The following is a 25,185-nucleotide window of genomic DNA, read 5'->3' as shown; positions in this document are numbered from 1 at the left end:
ATTCTTCAACTGTACATACAGAACATACTGTATACATATACATATAGTGCATGTAGAGTACATACATACATACATACATATATACATACATACATACAATCATACATATAAATACAGTGCATATACACACACACACACACATACATACAGTACATACATGCATATATACATACATACATACATACATACATACATACATACATACATACATACATACATACATACATACATACATACATACATACATACATACACACACACACATACATACATACAGTACATACATGCATATATACATACATACATACATACATACATTAATATGTTATTATATAATATATATTAAATGAATTACGGTCAACAGATTACAATTATAAAAACAGTTTACTTAGTTTTTAAAGCTTTTTATGTTTTTTTTTTTTTTTTTGCCAACAAAAAGAAGTTTTCATCTGCCTGCTCTGAAGCTGTTGGCATGCATTTAGCCTCTGGCTACCATAACAAAAAAGGTAGCAACATAAACAGAACATTTTTCAAGCTGTCTCTTGAACTCTCCAAGGCTTTAACGTTGCTGCTGATTCTCACTGAATATATTGGCATACAAAACTAGCTAAAGCAAACTATGAAATCCTGAGAGAGAGAGGGATGGGGTGGTCTGTGGGTGTTCAATTTATTCAGAAGTTTAGTCTGGCTTAATACAAATGCAAAAAAAAAAAAAAAAAGTTTGCAAAACACCAGGGAAATCTTGTAATCTGCAGACAAAAAAAATAATTTATGGTAATTCATTATACCGTGCATAAACAAGCGGTTCGAATAAAGACTGGCATTAGCATTGTATTGTTGGTAACAATCTTAATGTTTGCAGCACAGCATAAACAACAAAAGACTGATTGTAAAGCATGCTTGTTTATCCACTGAATTGGCATTTGATAAATATTAGTTGTAAAAAAATGAATGATTAAAATGATTAATGATTAAAAAGATACAAGTTAGAAAGTCAAAAGTTTAAGACACAATCTATGATGTTGGCTTGAGAGAGTCTAGCCTAAAACTGAAAAAAAAGACATTTCAGCCTGTTTTTAGCTTTACCACAGTTTTTCTACTGTTCTAAATTTTAGTTTTCTCATAACATGTTGCTAACTTGTAATTAACATGTTTGTTCATTTACAGTGCATGTTTTAATAACTGAATTAGCTTGTTAGGAAGATTATGTTGATAGCTTGTACAAAGGTTACCATATTGTTAGCATAAATTAATATTTTGCTAAAATGAATTCACTTTTTGCTAAACGTTTCTAGCATAGTTCACACATCATTAGCATGAATTAGCAATTTGTTAGTAACAGTTAACATGAAAAAAAAACATGTTGTTAGCATAACTATGAAACTAAAATGACCTGACATAGTATTTTCATGTTTCTATCACAGCTAGCATATTGTTAGTGTAAACTGTTGGTAGCATGAAGATAACATTTTTAGCACGTTTCTAGCATGGTTACCACAATAATAACAAAACATATTACTAACATGTGTTTAAAACTTTACATGTTTGAACACACTATTAGCTTGTTTGGTAGCATTTAACTCATTGTTAATGTTTACCATGTAACTACCGTGATTAAACAAGATGTTAGCATAGGCTGGTTTTTGTAATGACAGATAGCTAGACAGAGAGAAGGTATGGTTTAATGTTTAAGAGTTTTTACACCTTCAATGAAAGTCTGTTATTTTTTCTTTGATTTGATTGTCTTAAAATGTTTGAAAAAATATTGTATAAATACCAATAGTAGCCTGAATTTCTCCAAATTCCCACCAAATTTGCTGGTTGTAGCTTGAAAGCCTTAGAAGCAGACACGTTTTTAATCCCAGATGAAGACTAGTAGATCACCAACATAATCAAATTATATGAGCAAATATGAATCACTTAACATTTCACTTAGTAATAAAAATTTAATGGAAGTGGGATATTTAAATTTAAATGTACACGCACATTTTCATTAAATCTTTACATGCTATCATAAGGGAATTCAGTAATCCAGTAATTCTGATGGCTCTCAGTTTGTTTTTAAAAAGGTTGCCATATTATTAGCATAAATTAACATTTTGCTAGAATTATTTTTTTGCTAATAGCTACTATGTTTCTAGCACAGTTCACACATCATTAGCACGAATAAGCAATTAGTAACAATTAACATGTTCCTTTTATGTTTCTCACATAAATAAACATGTTGTTAGCATGGCTAGTAAACTGACAGAACAAACTGACACAGCGTTTTCATGTCTGCCACAGCTAGCATATTGTTAGTGTAAACTTTCGGTAGCATGAAGATAACATTGTTAGCATGTTTTTAGCATGATTAGCAGATTGATAAAACATAATAAACATTATTTGACACATTATTAGCTTGTTTACTAGCATGCATTACCATGTAACTACAGTTTTCAAGATGTTAGCATGTTCTAGGCTAGTTTTTGTAATGCCTGATAGCTAGAGAGAAAAAGGTATGATTTAATGTATAAACATTTTTACATCTTCAATGAAAGTCTGTTGTTTTTACTTATTTGATTGTCTTAAAAAGTTGATTTAATTAAATAGCCATAATAGCCTGAGATTCTCAGCCAAATTTGGTGGTTGTAGCTTGAAAGCTTTATTAGGAGATGTGCTTTTAATCCCAGAAGAATATTAGTAGATCACTACGTTGTCTTTCTAAGCCAACATAATTAGATTTTGTGTGCAAATATGAATCACTTAACATTTCACTGGGTAATAAAAATTAAATGCCAGTGGGATATTTAAATTTAAATGTACACACACTTTTCATTAAATCTTTACATGCTATCATAAGCATTTGATGCGTATGATAGCATAAAACATATTTCACATCAAATATTTTGTAGTCAGTTCACCATCTTGTTTCTTTTTCTACCAGATATGTTGTCTATAGATTCTATTCTAATGGCTCTCGGTGGATGTTATGAACTATAGTTACATAAAATATAAATACAAAGAGCTTGAAAATTTCTGAAGCGAATCAAAAAGCATAACTCATCGTCTCACTAGATTTCAGCTGTTCTGTGGTGTGTTTGGTTATTTTCAGAACGGTTTCTTCATTTTTTATGTTCACGCTGCTCTCTCTGGAGCTTATTATTGTAGTTTTCTAGGTGCAACAAGCACTATTTCCATTAAAATCTAATAAAAAATGAATAAAAACCAGCAGGCTTGGGATCTTCCAGGAGCAGGAAAAAAGAAAAGGCTATATCTTTTCCGTATGACCCACAACAGAAGGTAAAATTTAGATTCTGTTATTTGACAACGTAACCAGTCCCGCATATAAATAACATCATGTTCTCTAATGTAAACAGCATCATATGGCACAAGGCTATCCATCTGCACTGAGAGGATAGCAGTGATTCATAAAGCAGACTCTAATGTCCTCACTGTTAGGAGGCATTAAAAAAACTAAACTATATTTATTGCATAACATTGTTGCATAACTGTGTGCTAATAGTGCTGTATTATTTATTAATGGTCTGATCAGTAATGAGTATTTATTGCAACTCTATTTGGCCGCAATCCGTTCTGGCTACATCTACAACAGTTCTTCAAAAGCTTTTGTTTCTCAACTCTTTTTATTCCTATTAATTGCAGCAATCTGTGGGTTGGCGTTCTGTGAAATGCTAAGCCATTTAGTTGGCCAGTTACTGCATACAGTATAGCTGTGTTAGTTTCATGTCTGTTCCATCACTTCACAGTCTTTTTTCATGTGTAATAATTTAAACTAGAATCAATATTTTAGGTCTAGGATTAATTCAATACTGCAAATATGGTTTCTGTTTATACACACAAACTCACAAACATACATACATATATACATACATATATACATACATGCATACATCCATCCATCCATACATACATACATACATACATACATACATTCTGATTTAAAGTTATTTATTTATATTTATATTATTATAAAGTAAGAAATATTTTTAATTTACATTTTTTTTTTTGCTTCTTGTACATCGTACAATAGAATAATTCAAATACCAGCTTTACATGACGACAACATTGCCATAGCAAACTGTGAGATATGTAAACTTGGCATTGCCTGCTGGGTATTTTAAGGTGAGGAGCTATTAGTTTTTATATTATATATTTTTTATATTTACTGTTAAACTAAAGTCCAAAAGTGTAAAATGTATCTGTTATTTATTACTTGATTGTTCAAGCTACCTCACAGAAGTGCTCTGTTTGTTACAGAGCAGTTGAATGTTAAAATAAGGTGAATTAAATAAAAAAATAATTCTTTAATTTTCTTTATTATTTTTTATGCATGAAAGAAGTATCGGATGGAGTTTTGGTATCAGGTGATACTGAAAATAGAATGACTCGGACGTGAGGGCAAAAAAAACAAAAAAAAAACAAAACCGGGACATCCTGATCGGGACATCGTAATAAAAAACAGCACTACAACACACAAAAAAGAGAGTAGATCGACTTGTCACTCCCCTGTTCTGTAATGATTTGTTCAGCGGTAGTCTGAAACATATGCTGAAAAAAGTACTGTTTTTTCCCCCCTAAAGACTTATTATGCAGTCTTTGTTGCCATCTTGTGGCGGAACGTCAACCGTCTTTGCTCTGCTCGGTATGACAGGCTGGTCACCAATATGTTAAATCTCTAAAATTATAAATATTTAAAATAGGCCTTATCCTTATAAATAAACTGCATATTTGCAATCTAAACAACTATTATCAACTTAAAGTGTCTCAAAAGTATATTGTTGTAATACAGCTGCAATATTTGTCAAACTGTAGTCTTCTGCTTGCCACTTGTGTGGGCGGAGTAATACGCAAGGGTGAGGAGGCTGTAAAAATTCTGATAATACTTTAATATCTCATGGCTATCAGCCAATCAGATTCAAGGACCAGACAGAACTGTTCTGTACATATATATAGTAAAATAATAATAACAATTTATGAAATAAAATAAAAATGATTGATTTTAATGACTTGAACAACTTTATAAAAGTCTATTAACTCATTTATTGACAAAATAACTGCCGACCTCAGCATAGCGTTCTTCCCGTCGCTCCTCAAACAGCGAAGCTGCCTAGTCTGGTACCCAATGATGATCTCCCAGGACACTTTGTGCCCTTTTTCATCGTAATGATTTTGACGATGAAAACCTTCCGCGTGTCGCTTTATTGTATAGGAAGTCCTGACTGTACTTTTCCCCAAATTAAAATCCACTGTTGTTTTCCCAACAGGTGCCACCCCTTTAATTCTGCAAGGACTCCAAGGCCCCGCCCACAAACTGTAGCTGTATTCCTGTTGGTCAGAAGGGCAGAGGGCAGGGTGGCCTTGCTCATGTTTACAGGGGCGTGTCTGAGTCAAACTGGGGCAGTCCATGCCTCCATACAGGGGTGTGGCCAGGACATCCCGTGTGCGCTGTTGAAGAGCCGACCCACATGTACGGCTACAAGTGGACCAGTGGGTGAAAGCGGAGACGACACAATCCATCGGACAAGGTAACAGACAGGCCTGCTCTCCTTCTGGAGCTGAAGAAAACGCTTCACACACATGTAGGCTCACCGAGGAGTTGTTATTACGCTTCACACACTGCATATTGCGGCTCTGCACTCCACGTTGAGCGGTTACGCATCGATTGGCTGGGAGGAGAGGACTCGGAGTGCAGGGGCCCCATGGAGACAAGCGCCACTCAAACAGATCCTTTTGCCACTCGCACATCTTCACACACACTCTCTGATGCACAGGGCGATCGGATGGAAAGCAGTTGGACTGATGTGTGCTCCAGCCTTCAGCATGGACACACCACACTGAGCGAGTCTGGAGGCCGAGCGAACCACAGTCACTGGCCACACACACACCCCATACACCTGAGGAAAACACACACAGAGACAGAGAGAGGTGTGAGGAGATGTGTTAAACTGCACTGAATATTTGAGGCAAAATTAAAAGTATTCGCCCTCCATGTGAATAAATTTTTTCATATATTTCCCAAATGATATTTAACAGAGCAAAGAATATTTCCACAGTATTTCCTATAATATTTTATTCTTCTGGAGAAAGTCTTGTTTGTTTTTATTTCGGCTAGAATAAAAGCAGTTTTAAATTTTTTAAAGCTATTTTAAGGTCAACATTATTAGCCCTCTTAAGCAATATTTCTTCTTGATTTTCTACAGACCACTGTTATACAATTAGCCATATTTACCCTAACTTGCCCAATTAACTCAGCTAAGCCTTTAAATTGCACTTTAAGCTGAATACTTAAAACTATCTAGTAAAATACGTATTGTAATCATGGCAAAGAGAAAATAAATCAGTTGTTAGAAATGAGTTATTAAAACTACTGTATTTAGAAATGTGTTGAAAAAATCTTCTCTCCGTTAAACAGAAATTGGGGAAAAATATACAGGGGCGAATGGGAGTGTATGGGTGTTTCCCAATGATGGGTTGCAGCCTGAAGGGCAATCGATGCAAATAATTTATGCTGGATAAGTTGGTGTTACATTCCGCTGTGGCGACTACAGATTAATGAAGGGAATAAGCCAAAAATAAAATGAATGAATGAATTAATGAATGAATACAGGGGGCTAAAAATTTAGGAGGGCTAAAAATTCAGTCTTCAACATTACATGCAGATAATCAGGTTTAATCATTTTAGAACAGCGCTGTCAAAAAAAAGGAGCTGGAGATAAAGTACACTGACAAAATCTGTCATCTTTAAATATCACCTGATAAGAATGTAAAATTAGAGAGCAGACAGTTGCAAATCTACTTTCCATCTTGCTTTCTATATCCCAGGGGTTCTCAACCGGTGGGCCACGGCCCACAAGTGGGCCTCAGTGATCCTGCAGGTGGATTGCGAGATTATTAAAATTACCTTAAGTATTATACTATAATAATATGATTTTAATCATAGATTAAATGTAGTCAAATGTAATCATAGTAATGGCATTTCCTGTTTTTTTTGTGATTAAACAGGCTCATTCGGAATCTGTACAAAAACAGCCTCACTGTTAATTACAGACAAACTGTGGCTTAAATTTCCAACTGCTGTGCATCAACTAGCACTACATTCTCAGTTGTATAAAGCAAACAGTCATGCAAATGTAAAGGTAACGATGATTAGAGTTATAATAAACCAGCTCATGCGTGCTTCACATCTACAACTTGTACTGTATCAGAGTTGCACAAGTCTGTTGATTTACAAATGATGCATGCTCTCTTTGTGTGAACACTTTAAAATATCTGCATAGTTGTCGAAGTTGATGCCCGGCGAGTGTTTTACAACAGAAGCGCACCCGTACAGGAGGATCTAGTGAGATTCTGTGGTGTTTCAGTAGTGAACAGCTGTTTACGGTTCCTGTCAGCAAACTCCAATAATGTCCAGCTACAAACCAAACTGCCTTCAGATCGATGTGTTTGGACAGATTTAGCGGGTTTTTACTGTATTTTACATTTAGGGTCAGGATAAGGTTATTTATTTTAATGGATATAGATCAATATATGAATAGAAGTCAGTGTAATTCAAAGCAGCAGCAGTGTTTTTGCCATCTTTTGTAGTCCTGTCAGGTTCCTTTACTGAAGAAAAGGCCCAAATACTCTGCAGGTGTAAAGAATAACTGAAGTAAAGAATTCAGGAGCTTTGAACTTGTCTGTGCTAATAAATAAAGCTTTAAAATAAGCATTTTTGCTAGACAATCAGTTTGGGTCTTCAAAAAATCTTTGGAGAAAAAGGTTGAGAACCCCTCCTATATACAGTTGAAGAACACATTTTTACTCTCCTTCAAAATTTTAGTAATTTTTTTAGATATTTTATAAAGTGTTGTTTATTGGAGGCAATTTTTTAAACACATTTTTAAACATGACATTTAATATTATCATAACATTTTAAACATGTATTTATTATTATAAACATGTATTTTATATTTTGACTCAGCCATGATGACAGTGCATCATAATTTACTCGTCATTTAGCAAACTACTAATGTATTCAGCTTAAAGTGCAATTCTGAAACTTAACTAGTTAAATTGGGGTAACTAGGCAAGAAAGGTTAATTAGGCAAGTGATTGGACGATAGAAAAAAAAACAAACAAATGTTATCATATAAAACTAATGTATAATTATTAAGAAGGCAAATATTATTACACTTAAAATTGTTTTGAAAAAATGCAAAAAACGTCTTATTCCGGTCAAAAAAAAAAAAAAAAAAAGACTTTTTCCAGAAGAAAAAAAAAATAGGCAATAATGTAAATATTTCTTGCTTGATTTACAAGTTTTTTAAATAAATGTACTGCAGGTTATTCTTAAATGTATCCAATATATATATTATATACAGTTGAAGAGAAAATTATTAGCCCCACTGTGAACTTGTAATTTTTTTTTAAATATCTCCAAAGTGATATTAAAATGTTTTTTTAACAGTATTAATATTAATATTATTATTATTATTTTAAATAAAAAATATTATCAATATTATTATCTTTCTTCTGGAGACTAAAATAATGCTTCTTGAGGAAGGTCAATATTATCAGCCCCCTTAAAACATTAGTTTTTGATTGACTGTAGAACAAGTTACTGTTGTCAAGTGTCATGCCTAATTAACCTAACTTGCCTAGTTAACCTATGTAGCTAAGTCTTTAAGTTGCCCTTTAAGATGAATTAACTTGGAAATTAACTAAAACTCAGCTCTTCTCTTTGTTAAACAACACTATTTATATTTGAATATATATACTATATTTATATTTTGCACTATCTATATACAATGTAAAACCCAACAGTCACCTTTATCAAATGAAATCAGTATAGTTAACTCAAAATTGACTGAAAGTTAATTCTACGTGTTTGAAAAGAGTTTAACTCGGTATTGAAGGTAATGAGTTATTAAAATACCTCATTACTTCAACTTAAATGGAGTAAGTTCACAGTACTCATATAGATTAGTTTTTTGACTCAAATGGTTTGTAGCAATCGGTTTCCTCAAACGGTTTGAGTTGCCTTAACTTGGTTTGAGTTCTCTACATTTATTGGGTTTTATGTGCTCAAATTGCTTCGTTTACTCAAGTTAAGTTCACAGTACTTATTAGTTTATTCTCACAGTACTCAGAGTACTCAGAGTACTCATGGTTTGTTGCAATCGGTTTCCTCAAATGGTTTTAGTTACCATAACTTTTTTGGTTTTACGGTGTATACATACATGTATATAAAGCAGAAATAATAAAAATAAAATAAAATAAAAAAATAACATTTCTTATAATTTGTCCTCAACTGTATGCTTGCAGTTAATAGGCTTTCTTTGCATCTCTAATAAAACAAAATGCATTGTTAAATACATAAATATACACAAACACATAGACAAATAAACAGAAATAAACTGTAAAACATTATGTGACAAATGTTTTAGGCTTATTTTAATAAGATATTCAGCTATTTTGCTGCATTTTTAAAAGTTATATAAAGGTTAACTTAATAGTTTTAGTCAGCTTTACTGATGTAATTTGAGATGACTATAGTATATTTTCTATAGAAAAATTATATATTATATTATATAGTATATATATAATTATATAATAATTATATATATATATATATATATATATATATATATATATATATATATATATATATATATAATAATTATAAATATAATTATAAATATAATTATATATTATATTATATAGTATATTTTATATTATATAATAATAATAATAATAATAATAATAATAATAATAATAATTAATAGTATAATTATATTATATTATATTATAGTATATATTATATTATATAGTATATTATTATATAGTATATTATATTATATAGTATATTTTAGTATAGTAAATGATATATTATATTATTATAGTATATAGTATATTTTCTATAGAAAAATGCATTTAATTCAACAAAAAAATGTAAGCATCATTTTATTTTACAGTGTACACACTCTACACTTTTAAATAAAGCACACCAAAAAAGCCTCACAGTCAGCAGAACAGCAACCTGTTATAATAGCTTCCTTGGTAAAAACAAGATGACTAAATGAAAAGATAAGTATTAGTAACATAAAAAGGCACAAAGACAGAAATGCACAGATGTTTCAAGCAATCGATGCAAGTCTGACATCACTGCTCTCATTCTTCAGGGAATGTCAAAGGTTATCATCACAACACCAAAGAGACCTACTATTTCCCAAATGCCTCCTAATGCACAATGTGACTGAGAAACAGAGCCATATGGGCTGACATCATTTCCTCTATGAACACTGAGGTCATGCAAAAGCCTCCAGTCAGAGCCCAACACACATGCGAAGAGGCTGTCGGTCTTTACAGAGTGTTAATTACTGCTCGTGAGCTCATCCTCCGCAGTCAAATATCAATTTACTCTAAGGCAGGGGGTTCAGGTACAAGTTTAAGCGCAGAGGCCTGTCCTATGGAGATCTCCCGGCTAATCAGGATTCTGACGGATGACATGCTGATTAAAGACTCGAGATGCGGGAATAATCACTTTGAACTGAAGCCGGGTGAGAAGTACCTCCAGGAAAAGGTTCTGTTTTTCTCAGTTTGAGCTGATATCCGTGCATGTGGAGGGAAAATGTAAGGCTTTTAATTCTGATGAGTGGTAGATCTACAAGATTTTCCTGAAAATGTGTTATAAAAAAGATCTATATATATTGATTTTTTTTTCTTATGTCCTTATGAAAATTATGTATTGATTTGACTGCAGTCACTAACATTAAAAATTTGAAGTTAGAAAGGTTTTTTTTTAAAGCTTTTGAGAGCACACCAAGATTGCTTATTTAAAACCAGTATCATGACTACTGAAAATAACTCAATAATATGAAATACTCAATAATAAATTAAAATAAATTAAAATAATCTAAGTAATATATATATATATTTGTGCTCTGGACCCCATCTGCCAATACTGATTCCCAATCTAATACTAATACTACTACTAATACTACTATTTCTAAGTGCAAGTGCAACTAATTTACAACCTTACCAAAACTAACTATGCTAGTTAAATGTACAGTATTCCACAAACTTCTACCCCGGTTTCCAAAGCAGTTATGGCCATGAACCAATGCCATGATATTCAGAGATTTTCAAGCATCCAATTTTTTATTTATTATTATTTTTTTTTAGTAAAGGCACATTTTGTTGGAAGGAACACACAATCACAATCACTCTGACAGCTGTGACAATCCCCTTCCAACTTTCAGCCTGACTTGTATGTCTCGTGGGGAGCAAATTCTCAATCTCCTCCAATCTCTCATGTGGTCATCATTGAAACACAGCAGGCGAAACAAAACGGAGATACGAGCAGGACCCCGTCCCACAGTGTCACGCCAACTTAAAGCTGTGAGACTGGATGAGGTCACCACCAGGTCATCGCCAGCAAAGCCACTGTCTGCAAGATCGAGAGCGGTTTGACTCAATTTTACCAGCACAAATGGCAGGCAGACAGTTCCAACTAGAATATCTTATCTGGTTGAATCCGCGTTATCAGTTTATATTTACTTACAAAAAGCAAATTTTGACTGAAAACTGAAATTGGTTTTCATTCCTCCAAGACTCTCCCCAGGCAAAAAACCCATCAGGCTGCACAGCTGAAAAGATTTCATTAGCACCAATCAAAAGCTTCGGTTCCAACACACCTGAGACGGGTTATTTTCCGCCGTTCAAACTTTTACAGGCTTTAAAACATACAAGCAAGTCTTCCATACTGTAGTTCACATGCTATATTTCTCAGTAGTGGCTGAAAACACTATTAGTGCTACAGCTATTCCACCTCGCTCTGAAAACAGAGCTCATTATATTGAACGTTTTATGCATTTGGCAGACGCTCCTTGTTCAAGTTATACATTTTCATCATGCATTCCCCGACTCTCTAACCTGTGACCCTAGTGTTGTTATTTGGCAGACTCTCAGATGAAGTCTGCTTCAAGAAATCAATGCTGCCTAAAACCTATCAAGTTAACAGTTGCTGAAAGTTCTTGGTGCTTCAATGCACCATTTTATCATGCAGAACACAGCAAACTGCAGCATAAAAAGCAAATTGGTAAAGCAAATATAGCAAGAAAACAAATATGGAGCATTACACTGAACAACACTCGTGCAGTTTGGAATATTATGGGCCTGTTTACACGGTCAGGTCTTGATTCCCAATTCCGATTTGTTGCCTATGTCAGATTTTTTTTTTGCCTGTCTGGTTACACGTTCTTTTAATTGTGACCCATATCCGATTCATGCGTTTACACTTGCGATACAATTTAGGACGTCTCGCATGTGTAAAGATGGGTTCTAGCAACTGTGCCACACTAGCCACGATGGAAACTATTGTCTTGCTTTTAGTTCTCTGAAATATGCAAAGTTCAACTTTATAATTATTTTAAGGTGTAGGGGGAGGGAAAGGGCCGTCATCGTACCTTGCGCCTGTGGTTTATATATGGTGTCCTCCACCATTCAGAGGAAATAGTGAGTACGAGAGAAATCTCAAGTCTGGTGGGAGCAAATTGTGGCGACTGACCACTTTCATCCACCATGTTTAATCTGTTGTTGTTTACCGCATCAGCGTCTCCACACATGCTCTTTCCTCTAATGTTACATCATTAAACAGTGGAGAAGGACCACATTGTCACAAGTTTAATGCTGTACAAAACAGAATGTCTCAATAAATCCGATCCTCCTTTTTAAATGATAGTTGCATTGTCACATATCCGATTTATATCTGATTTATTTCCACATATGAAGATGGCCTGAAACCAATCTCTGAATATCTAAATGCATTTTTTTTTTTCGTGTTTACACGGTCCTAGAACAGATCCGATCTGTGTCACATATGATCAAAAAATCTGAATTGGGTCACATTTAACTGGCAGTGAAAACGGGGCCTATGGCTCTGAACGGATCACTTAAATGAGTGCATCAATGGATCAGTGACTGGATCATTTAAATCAGCCAGATTCGTTGTGAATTAATCATTTAAATCTGCAAATCATTAACTGGAGATTTTCTCTGACTAGATCATTTGAATCAGCTAATTACTAATACTCACTATGAATTTGTTCTGAAAAGATTGTTTATTCATTCATTTTTTTCAGCTTAGTCCCTTAAATATCAGGGGTCACTAGAGCAGAAAGAACTGCTAACTATTCCAGCATATGCTTTATGCAGCGGATAACAGTGTTGCCAACTTTAGTGCCAACTTTTATCACTCTGAATAAATCATTAACTGTGGACTCACTCTAAATAAATAATTTGAATCAGCAAATCATTAACTGTAGGCTCGCTCTGAAAAAATCAGTTGAATCAGCAAATCGTTAACTGTGGACTCGCTCTGAATAAATCATTTGAATCAGTAAATAGTTAACCGAGAACTCTGAATAAATCATAAACAGTGGACTCACTCTGATTGAATCATAATAAACTGTGGACTCACTCAGAAAGAATCATTTGAATCAGCAAATTGTTAACTGTGAAATCACTCTGAATAAATCATTAACTGTAGACTCACTCTAAATGAATCATTAACTGTAGACTCACTCTGGATGAATCATTTGAAAAACAGCAAATCATCAACTGTGGACTCACTCTGAAAGAATCATTTGAATCAGCAAATCGTTAACTGTGGACCCACTCTGAATGAATCATTTGAATCAGAAAATCGTTAACTGTGGAATCACTCTGAAAGAATAATTTGAATCAGCAAATTGTAAACTATGGACCCACTGTAAAAGAATCATTTGAATCAGCAAATTGTTAACTTTGAAATCACCCTGAATAAATCATTAACTGTAGACTCGCTCTGATTAAATCATAATGAACTGTGAACTCACTCTGAAAGAATCATTTGAATCAGCAAATCGTTAACTGTGGAATACCTTTGAATGAATCATTAACTGTAGATCACTTTGAATTAATCATTTGAATCAGCAAATCGTTAACTGTGGACTCACTCTGAAAGAATCATTTGAATCAGCAAATCGTTAACTGTGGACTCACTCTGAAAGAATCATTTGAATCAGCAAATCGTTAACTGTGGACCCACTCTGAATGAATCATTTGAATCAGCAAATCGTTAACTGTGGACTTACTCTGAATAAATCATAAACTGTGGACTTGCTCTGAATAAATCATAATAAACTGTGGACTCACTCTGAAAGAATCATTTGAATCAGCAAATCGTTCACTGTGGAATCACTCTGAATTAATCATTTGAATCAGAAAATCATTAACTAGGGAGTCGGTGTGAATAAATAATTTGAATCAGACTCATTAGTATGAGAACAGATCATTTAAATCTCTGTTCTCGCTCTGAACGGTTATTTGAAACAGTGAGTTGTTAACTGTAGTCTTAATAGTATGAATGGATAATTATAATTATTTATTCAAACTAATCAATAGTAAATAACCTTTCATTAGTTATTTGTGACTAATAAATAGTTATTTTTTTTAAAGTAAAAGAATCCTTTTACTTACACTACTGAATGTGATCTAGATGCTAATATGCTGTGCTACACAATTATTAAAAATGTTGCATTTTTGTGACATTACTTCCAAAACAGATGAGTAATTTATAGATGCCATGCTAAACCAACCCACATTCTACTTAGCTGAATTACAGAGTTACTGTAAGTTTAATTGGACACTGGCTCCTGCATCTTGCTAATGAGCATGTGCATTGATATAACACGACTCAAAACAACAAACCAAATGCTGACAGCAAAATAAATCAAACTCTGCATCTATAATGCCAGAAATCATCTGGGCCATTAGTGTTGTTTACATTATCTATATAAAAAATAATAATTCCTGACCCAGACATGTCTACAGACGGCATCATCCTCCCTCTCAACAGTGTGAAGAAATGTTCTAGTCAGACACTCACACATGTTTTCAAGGCATCCTGAGTGAAACAATGGGGCACATGACAGATTAATTACTTGCTGATGGTCACACTTGCAATTACAAAGCTTTTCTGCCTATCAAAGACACTTCTGCAAAGGAAATTGAGCTGTTTTTGGCCAGTCACGATTCGCTTGGAGATTGAGGATGAGGACGGCTGATGTTAACGTCTGAAATGCACAAAAAAAAAAAAAAAAAAAAAATCTAGAAAGTGTTGTTTTAATTTGATTATTGAGCTTCTGTGCCTCAATGCTGTTGAAATCCATGGAAAACCATACAAAAGCACTGTTTTATTTCGTATTTAACTTTGTTTACTGCATTCATTTATGCTTATAATTTATATATATATATATATTTATATATTTATTGTATTATATTTTATCCGAATGCACTCCTCCACAAAATTGTCCCAATCAATGTAAAATTATTAAATCTTTCCAAGACGACATGTCATTTATGGCCTGTTTCCACAGAGGGGTATGGTACGGTACGGTTTGGTGTGCTTTTATGGCCATTTCCTCTGTCAAAAAGTGTACTGTACCAAACCATACCGTACCAATTTTTCGGCACCCTTTCGAAAGGGTACCAAACACAAGAAAGGGTACCAAAAGGTGGAGCTAAACATGCAGCTGAATGCTGATTGGTTACAGAGATACGTCATGATCTAGTGGAGCTAGACAGAATAAAAACAAAGAAACCGCCATGTTCTAATACACAGAAGAGACATTACACAGAAATTCTATATGCATATAATAACGAGCCATGGATGACCCGAGCTCAAACAAACCTTGTTGTTGTCTTGATGAACAACCACAAAGCCAAGAAGAACAAAATCTGCAGTGTCATGTTGTTGTTTTATGAGCGAAAAAAAGAAGGAGCCCAACAAAACACAGAAGCAAATTGTTTCAGCAACCTAAATCATGAAAAATCTACTGTTTATCATCACCTTTTGGACTATTATGAACTCTGAATGACAGAATTACTCTCTAACAGAGGCTACATGTGCTGGTGAAGATTACAGACACAGGTGAGAGGTTTGCTCTTACTGTGGGCTATGTTGCGTGATGGTTTTGAACTCATATAAGGACTAAATGTCTGCTGTGTGTAGTTTATCTGTAATTAGTAACATATCGGAGACTGTAAGGGGCTGTATGTGTTTATATATGTTGCATTTATATATTTATTTTATATAATCACAGACATTACAGTAGGCTATTTCGCACTGTCATTGATCTGTAGTTCTAATCAAATTATGTTCATAGAAAAGTTAGTAATAAACATGTATATTCAAGTATTTATCTTTATAAAGCATCTGTTTTGTGAGAAGTGTTTCTCATATGATATGTAAACGACCCATACAGTTTTACTGTGGACATTTATTCGAGCGAGAATGACGTTGACTGAAACTCTGTCGTACACCACGCAAACCAAAAGGGTAACCCTTGGTAGTGGAAACGCAAGCCTGATAAAGGTGACCCGTACCAACCCGAACCGTACCGTATTGTACCACTCAGTGGAAACGATCCATTAGGTCCTCTTGTTAAAGTATATTCATATCCTAATATAGTGCAGAAAAATTAAATATCATTTAGCCCTATAGAGCTCATCCTTAGCAACACATCACATTTTGGGTGTTTAGGACAAGGACACCTGATTCCCATTGACCTCTATACATTTGTTTATATCATAAATACACTCATCAGCAATAAACTGTAAGTGCTCACAGTACAAATAATGAAGAAAATTGTATTTGGAAATGTTTTCTCGCTGCAGCTCGATACCCTGTCAGTTACAGATAAACGTGTTCATTAATTTCCCCTCTGCGTCTGTGATCGGCTTCTCGAGCTCCACTTCACCGCTGAACACAGTGTTATAGAATGCCTCTCAGACACAAAGAGCGTTTGTAAAGGTTTATATACACGTCAGACCATTTTATTTGTGAGATGTTTTTCAAGAAAAATATTACTATGAAAATGTTGTTTTCTGTTGTGATTTGCATCTGTTTACATTGAGAACGGTTGCGTTTGTCCACAAACATGGCCGACCGCAGCTCACGTGACACAGACGTTCCCGAGCTCTATTATATTTTTGAATATCCCAACATTGTAAAGCTGCACATTAATAAAATGCAGGAAGAACAAGAAAAATCTCAGTTGAATTAATGTTCTCTTATTTCTTTCTTGCTTAGAAATACAAAAAGTCAGCAAAATGATAAGTAAAGGGTTATTTACAAATCCATCCAACACACAGATTGACTAATGTTGACTGGCTTTAAAAATAGCCCTTTATTTAAAAGTGCAGTAGATGATTGTCTTCAGAAGCATTTTTTGTTGTGCTAGTTGAAAGTATCTTCACAGTCCAATAGTAATGATTAAAGTAAATGATCTAAATGTGTTAATCTGTAGTTTTATATTCGGGGTAAGGCGTAAAACAAAAAAATGTTTATCCAATTAAATATTGTTACGCCGACATCTCTTATAATTCCAATAAGTAGCTAAAACTGTCTGTCAACAAATGCAGATTTGGGCTTTTGTGCATCTCTGTTCACCCATATCCGCCATTAGCCTTTGCACGCCTAGATGAGTGCCGAGCGTTCGCGACATGTTCACACGAGCCAGTCACAGTCGAGGCAAAATCAAATGCTGAATTGAAACTTTTTAAAATCCTGAATCAATATTGGAATTTTGGACGCTGGAGGAAGGACGACACCATGGCTGAAGTATTTCTGTTATATAGGTCATGTTATGTTTTAAAACTATTTTAGCTTCACGCAGAGCTGATGCAGATGTTGTTGTTATAAATGGGTTAACGTTATGCACAGACGTGTTGTTCAGCCACTGAAAGATTGATGTGACTATTTTCAGTTTCATAAGGTCCTTTTAAAGCATCGATAATGTAGATTTTTATTTAGTTGAACAACAAAACATCAGTAAATAGTGCTATTCTTCCAAGCCAAAAAAGCTAGGCAGTTGCTTTCATATTCACATTGGGTAATTTCTGAACAATGACAGCCTGTGATGCGCTCCCGATATTGTTTACCATGCTACTGTGAATATTCGCTCTGAAATAGCATGTAAGTGTGGCTTAGTAATAAGTGAAATCCTTGCAGCCTGCCGGGCCAACCATTACATACACTTCTAACTAGTGAATGTCATGAAGGGTTGTCTGCTGTTTTGTCGCAGTGGGCGATTTTAGGAGGCATGGCTTTGAAACAGTCACTCCCCTGTCGTCTAAAGCTAATATGCTAACTGATTAGCATTTTGGCAGAACACCTACTGCACATTTAACATTTTTCTGAATAATAAACATAAATGAAGCCTATTTTGTATTCTTTTTAAAGTTGGAGTCAAGTTTGGACCAAAATAAAAGCAAAATAATCCATTAAACACAAGTAGTAAACAAATAATCAAATCAAATCAAATCTTTGGAAATGTTAAGTAAATAATAATATGAAGCTGCTTATTATAATTATTATTATAATTATTATAATTATTGCTTATTTTATCAAATTTACACAGTTATCCTGAGAGAGTAATACAGGTCAACAATGACCATGCTCTACCATTTAACAGCAATATCGCAATATGTAGAAAAATGAAATATCACAGAATTATATTGTCCAAAAAATGCAAGTTATACATTTTCATCAGTTCATGCATTCTCATGCTCATGCATTCTTCATCTAACCTGTGCCCTCAGCGTTGTTAGTGGCTGACTCTGAGATGAAGAGAACATTCTCCAAAAAATATCAAGCTAACAGCAAGTTCTTTTATTCCAATACTCAATGTTTGCCATGTATACACAGCAAACGTGTATTTGTGTGTGTGTGTGTGTGTGTGTGTGTGTGTGTGTGTGTGTGTGTGTGTGTGTGTGTGAACTAGAACTCCTCTAGTCTTGGGATATAACAGGAACCCTCCACTTTTAATGAACATCAGCTTTTGTGAAAGCTCTGTGAATGTGCTCATACATCTAAATGCGGTGCAGATTTCTCCTCATTTCCCTCCACAGTAATCAATCAAATTAAGCAAATGAAAGAAATTAGCGATTAAATGATGAGCCGAACACAAAACAAAAGACAAAGGGATGAATTAAACTGTATTCACAGGGGAAGAATCTCACGTTTTTCCTGTGGGCTGAAAAAAGAAAGAACAAAAACACTTCATCGTATTTTACACAATACATTTTGTACTCATGTCTCATCACTTATTATCTAGTGAGAGGTCGCTGCTGGCTGTCACACTATTTTATTCTTGCTTCGTAGTGCATCTCACTCCTATTAAAATACATAAATCTTTCTGTTTACATGTTTTTTCACATTTGTATTAATGAAGCAGTTTTATATTGTGTGGTATAATATCTGTTAAAAAAACAAATAAATAGATAAATAAATGTAGAAAATAAATTCACAGTAAAAATAAATACATTTTTATTAAATAAAAATATTTTTTTAGCAAAAAACAAACAGAAAAATATAAATAAATAAATAAATAAATAAATAAATAAATAAAATAAATAAAATTAAATAAATGTAAATTAAATAAATATTTTTTAACAAAAATAAGCAACAAATATAAATAAATAAATAGTAAAATGTAAATAAATAAATTTAAATTAATAAACAAATTATTTTATTACAAAAATGAATCAAACAAATATAAATAAATAAATAAATACAAAAAATTATTAAAAATGTTAATGAATTTTAATTAAAAAAATAAAATACTTTATTACAAAAATTTAAAAAAAAATTATAGTAAAGATTAAATAGATGAAATGTAATAAATTCAAATTAAATAAATAAATTATTTTATTGCAAAAATAAATAAAACAAATATGAATAAATAAATAGATAAATAAATAAATAAATAAATAAATAGTAAAAAGTAAATTAAATAATTAAATAAGTTTTAATTAAATAAGTAAATTATTTGATTACAAAAATAAATAAAACAAATATAAATAGAAAAATAAATAATTAAATAAATAGCTAAATAGTAAAAAGTAAACAAATAGGAAAAAAGGAAAACGAATAAAAGAATGAACTTATTTCCATTGTGGTCCTTGATTTGAAGTAGAGATTATACTACTCTCGGTAACAGGTAAACTGTGATACTACATTAAAAAAATAACACAAATACAATTACAAAAAAACATTAAAACGGACTGTAAAATTCATCAACAAACTATTCTACTTATGAGCCAGCTTTTAGATTTAAAACTAAAACTAACCACATTTGTAATAGGTTTAATATCCAAGCAGTTAATTCCATCGCAATGCCCTAGAATATGTTAAAGGCAGATGATCATAAGCAGTTTTAAAACAACATAATATACAATCCATAAGTCCCCTTTCATAATACTGCTCAAAAAGCAGCATCTAATCTGCTCTATTCAGGCGGGTGTCACTCTTGAAGGTTAATTTCCACCTTCTTGTTTTGAGAGACAGAGCCATTTTCCATTCGGCTCGTGACGTCAGATAGCAGAACTCCAGAGAGACTGCTTCAAAGATCAGCTTTTCAAGCCACCAGAGTGCTTTTAAGACACAAAAAGCTCCAGAGTTTGCTCTCCAGTCTCCTTACAGTTTTCTCATTTCCAGATTGAGGAAACCAAACAAAGTTAAGCACACAAAAAAGTAAATTAGATGTTGAGTGCATGTGTATGTATGTGAAAAACGAGTGCTTCTTCATAGACCGAAAGAAAGTGGACTCACTCCTTCAGGATGATACCGGTATCGATTTTACATTCCTGGAATCATCACCCCTGTGGCCCTGCAGAGCCGCTCTTCGATCCACATGCAGTACGTGAGGAAACTCGCTCGGAGCCGCTGAGAACTGACCAGCACTTCACACCACACTGCAGACAAACTTCTTCATCCTCACATCACCTCTGCTTCTCCCATGCATGAAGCATTTACACCGCTGCTTTCATCAGCACTAGAGTATTACTCTGTCATGGTGTGAGTCGTTTCATCAGTAACTTTTAATAATAAACTACCATAACTGATCCATGTGGACCAATAATTAGGGCTGCAGGATATAGGACAAATGTGATATTGCGAAATATTCATTTGTTTGCGATAAATATTGCGATTGTGGGTAGCACAATCACCTCATAGCAAGAAGGTAGCTGGTTCAAGTACTGGCTGGGTCAGTTGGCATTTTTGTGTGGAGTTTGCATGTTCTCCCCATGTTGGTGTGGGTTTCCTCCGGGTGCTCTGGTTTTCCCCACAGACCAAAGACATGCACTATAGGTGAATTGGGTAAGCTAATTTGTCTGTAGTGTACGGTATGTGTGTGAATGAGAGTGTATGGATGTTTCCCAGTGATGGGTTGCACCTAAAAGGGAATCCGCTGCATGAAACATGTGCTGGATAAGTTGGCGGTTCATTCCTCTGTGGTGATCCCGGATTGTTAAAAGGACTAAGCCGAAAAGAAAATGAATGAATGAATGAAATTAGAATGAATAGCACTATATGACGGTTTACTGTTGAGTCTAACAGTATTCAGCTACAGAAATGTAACAATAACGAATGCAAAAAATGCTTTTTTTTACCCGTTTTATATTTGTTTTTACCAAATATATATAAAAAAAGCAAGTAAAAGGTATTTTGTTTTACCTTCAGAAGAAATAAATCAATATTAAGAGTAATTATTAAGTAAAATGATCTTGTTTTTGTTTTGAAATGTTTAAAAATTTATTTTGTTTCTTTTCATAAATCGTATAAATTCTGTACAAATACAGTAATTAAATACAATTCTGTAGCTCCTGGTAATCTAAAATGAATACTCAACATTGCATATCTTACGATGTGACTTTTGTGTATGCACACATTGCAATATCTTTGCTAAAACTATATATTGCGCAGCTCTACCAATAGACCCTTTTCAAATTTCCGAGTTTCTCAGCAGCAGAAGTCATCATAGCAGGGTAAACTTAGAGCATAGTGAATGGGAGAGTACAACAAATAATTTTTTTAATACTATTTGCTTAAATAATTAAAGACAAACAGCATGTTTGTGCTATTAAGACTTTCAGAAAAAGGAAAAAAAAAGTGAGACTGATGCAAGAGGGGAGTATAGTGCATATTTACGCTCAGCCCCATAGACAAGGCATTACAAACACCTCACATTAGCAGTAATTCGTAATGCATTCATAAATGCTTATAAATGCTCATACGTTGTTTTTAAAAAAAAATCAAATTAAAATCTCTTAAGGATCTAATATTGTAATGAGCATTAAACGTTAATAACAGTCTTGTGAAAAGGGTCCATAATGCAATTGCATAATGCCAGCCTATGATTTTTTGACTTTGCCCTGCACTTTAATTGTCAACACCACATTGAACATTGTAATAACTGAAGTTTTTATTTTTTATTTTTGTTAAAACATTATATTTTTGTCATAAGCTCAACATAAACGTATTTGATTGGTTATTATTCTTTAAGCTGACTAATGAGAAATGTCTTGGTCAAGTCATGGAGTGATACACTGATGGTTCAACATCGGTGAAACTGACATTTCGCTCAGAGTTTGATTGACAGTGGATGCTTTTTCCCCCAAAATACAAGAAAATAAAAATATTGGGGTCTTATATTTATTTATATTATAAATAAAAATGTTTAATTATATAGGAAAATATAGTTTTATTATTATTATTATTATTATTATTATTATTATTATTATTATTTAAAAGTGAAATATATCTTTCTTTTTTTGTCCCCTAAACAAACAATACAGTACAGTTGGTATTTTGGGGTCAATCTTTCAGAGATACAGCGCGTTGGGGGCCATTATCCTGTCATACTGAGCAGAGCAATGACGGTTGACGTTCCGCTACAAGATGGCAACAGAAACCACATAATAAGCCCTTAGAGGAGAAAAACTCAGTGTAATTTATAACTACAACTGATTAAATCATCATAAAATGGACAAGTGACTTTCTATATCATTCTTTCTCTTTTGTATGTTGTACAAAAGAGAAACACTACTAGTGTTTCTGGTAGTGTTTGCTTTGCTTTTGCTTTTTCAGGGTTAATTAATGTGATATCTCGATTTCAACAGAGGGATGTCTCTAGACTGATAACATTTCATGCTGTTCAGCCTTATAATCTTAAAATGTGAGCAAAATCACCCATTTTCCCATCATTTTAGACATTACGCAAGAGAATCGTTCATTGGTTTTTGCTGTTCTGACGTCAGCTGCAGATGTGTATGAATGGTGGAAAAAAAGTAGTTCCACATATAAAGGGATTTTTAGACTCTCCGCGTTTGATTTTATTTTTTTATACACACAAAAGTATGCCATTGTATGAACTCAACATCACACTCGTAGCAGTGTAATATGGCTGTAGATCGTCCCTAGTGGGACACTAAGGCACTTAGTCTGTATTTTTTGGCCTGTAACATATTTATTTATTGCTTAAAATAATAAACAAAAAATTTCAATCCTTTAGAAATAAATGCATTTTTCTAGCCCAGCTGGAAAACATATTTTTAATTTTTAAGTTTTACTCACGCATTGCCTTAATTTGAATACATTATTCATAAAACAAAACTTAATATCTTAAGTGTATTCCCCCAAGGTCAGGCATGACAGCCAGACCACCCAAACTCCTCTCTAAATCCAGCCATGTTTATTTATTGAGGCAACGGCAGCTGCCTGAGGTCTTCACAGCCAAATGTTGGATGTTTTGTTACAAGTTCTGAAGAAGTGCTTAATTGCGGCATCTTGAAAATGTAAGCTCGCAGTAGTTTGAATGCACCGGACGGCATTAACAGGCCAAGTAATAATCTTCTGTTCTTCTGCGAGCTGTCAATCTCACACTTAACAATTGTTGCCATGGCGACATGAGCAACTCCAGCTGGATATAAGATTGATCAGACTTCACAGATAACACAGGCAGATGGTCTCACAGTTTTCTGAAGTGCACTGCATACATGCCTGCTGATCCCAAATCTGTGACAACAAGGATCAATATCCAGCCTGGACCACTTATTCTTTTTTACTTACTCTCCTCTTGTGTTCTCCTCAATCCAATGCAGAACAGAAATGTGCACTACCTTGCCTCTTGACAGACCAAACACCGTCATTCACACATCGGATTACGCAATTCTAATGTAGGACTTCTCCAACTGGATCTGGCCACAGAGAAACGAGTAGAAATGTGTCAGAATTCTGTTGCTCAAACTGTGGATGGATTTCACTAACTTGGCATTTCTGAAAACCCTGAAATTCTTATTGTGCTTGTGCCTGTGTGAAATATTTTGCTCCACACACACACACTCCACTATTTGCTCCACACACTATTAAAAGAGCAAATCAAATCATACAAAGATGATAATTCTGTCACCAGAAACGAAAAACATAGAAATATTTGTTTACATGTTCAATCCAAAAATGACTTGAGAAATGCTCCATGTGAACTGATTAAAAAGTGTCAAAAAAAGCTCCTTTAAAGTATATTTTGCAGTGCTTTTCAATCCAAACATGACAAAAATAGCACATAAAAGTATCGTTTGCACTGTATTACAATCCAAATTTGACCAAATAAGCACATAAACGTGTCTTGTGTGCAATTTTTTTGTCTAAAAACAATCATAAAGTCCATAAAGAATCCAAAAATAACCATTAAAGCTTTATTGTGCCTTACACACAAAAAAGCCGTATACATGGACAGTTCTTCTGCTCTGTTTCAATCCAAGTGTGACCATTAAAGCCTTACTGTTCTCTAATAGTCTATTTTGCACTGTATTCCAATCTAAAACTGCCCTTGTGTGCAATTTTCCATCTAAAATTTATCATAAAAGTCATATAAGGGTATGTTGTCCACTATAATTCAATCCAAATTGACCATTAAAGCCATACTGTGCACAATAATACACAAAAAAAGCCCAATACAAGTATCTTCTGTACTATATTTAAATGCAAAAGTGATTAAAAAGCTCAGAAAAGTATCCTGCACACTATATTGTATTGAAATGTTATACTATACTATACTATACTATATTTCAATACAAGAATTACTATGGATAAATGAAAATGACTTATAAATGATACAAGGGAATGTTGTGCACTATATTTCAATCCAAAAGGAACTAAAAGCTGATAAAGGTATCCTGCACACTATATTTCAAGCCAAAAATGACCATTAAACCCATACAGTGCACTATATACTAATTAAAAAAAAAAGTACATTTTGCACACAATTTAAATCCAAAATTGACCTGAAAAAGCACATAAATTGCATCATGTGCAAT

General features: G+C 33.6%; 1 protein-coding gene and 1 long non-coding RNA gene across 4 annotated transcripts in view; both read right to left on the bottom strand.

Moving 5' to 3' along the window:
• The window catches only part of thsd7bb (thrombospondin, type I, domain containing 7Bb), a 190,388-nt gene that overhangs the window by 77,257 nt on the left and 87,946 nt on the right, over nt 1-25,185 (bottom strand). For all 3 annotated transcript variants that reach the window (XM_087273923.1, XM_087273925.1, XM_087273924.1), the window contains one exon: nt 5,066-5,897. In XM_087273923.1, coding sequence (XP_087130049.1) covers nt 5,066-5,897 — 832 coding nt within the window. The remainder of the gene's footprint in view (nt 1-5,065; nt 5,898-25,185) is intronic.
• Nucleotides 11,463-15,270, bottom strand: LOC147841835 (uncharacterized). The gene is made up of 3 exons (XR_015503111.1): nt 14,225-15,270; nt 13,799-14,179; nt 11,463-13,707 (listed from the first exon to the last, which is right to left on the bottom strand). It is a non-coding gene; the product is annotated as an uncharacterized LOC147841835 (long non-coding RNA).

Source organism: Danio rerio, chromosome 11, assembly GCF_052040795.2.
Source record: "Danio rerio strain M-AB ecotype USA chromosome 11, GRCz13ab, whole genome shotgun sequence".
Lineage (NCBI taxonomy): Eukaryota > Metazoa > Chordata > Actinopteri > Cypriniformes > Danionidae > Danio > Danio rerio.
The sequence above is the reverse complement of the archived record's forward strand: the minus strand, read 5'-3'. Positions and strand labels throughout refer to the sequence as shown.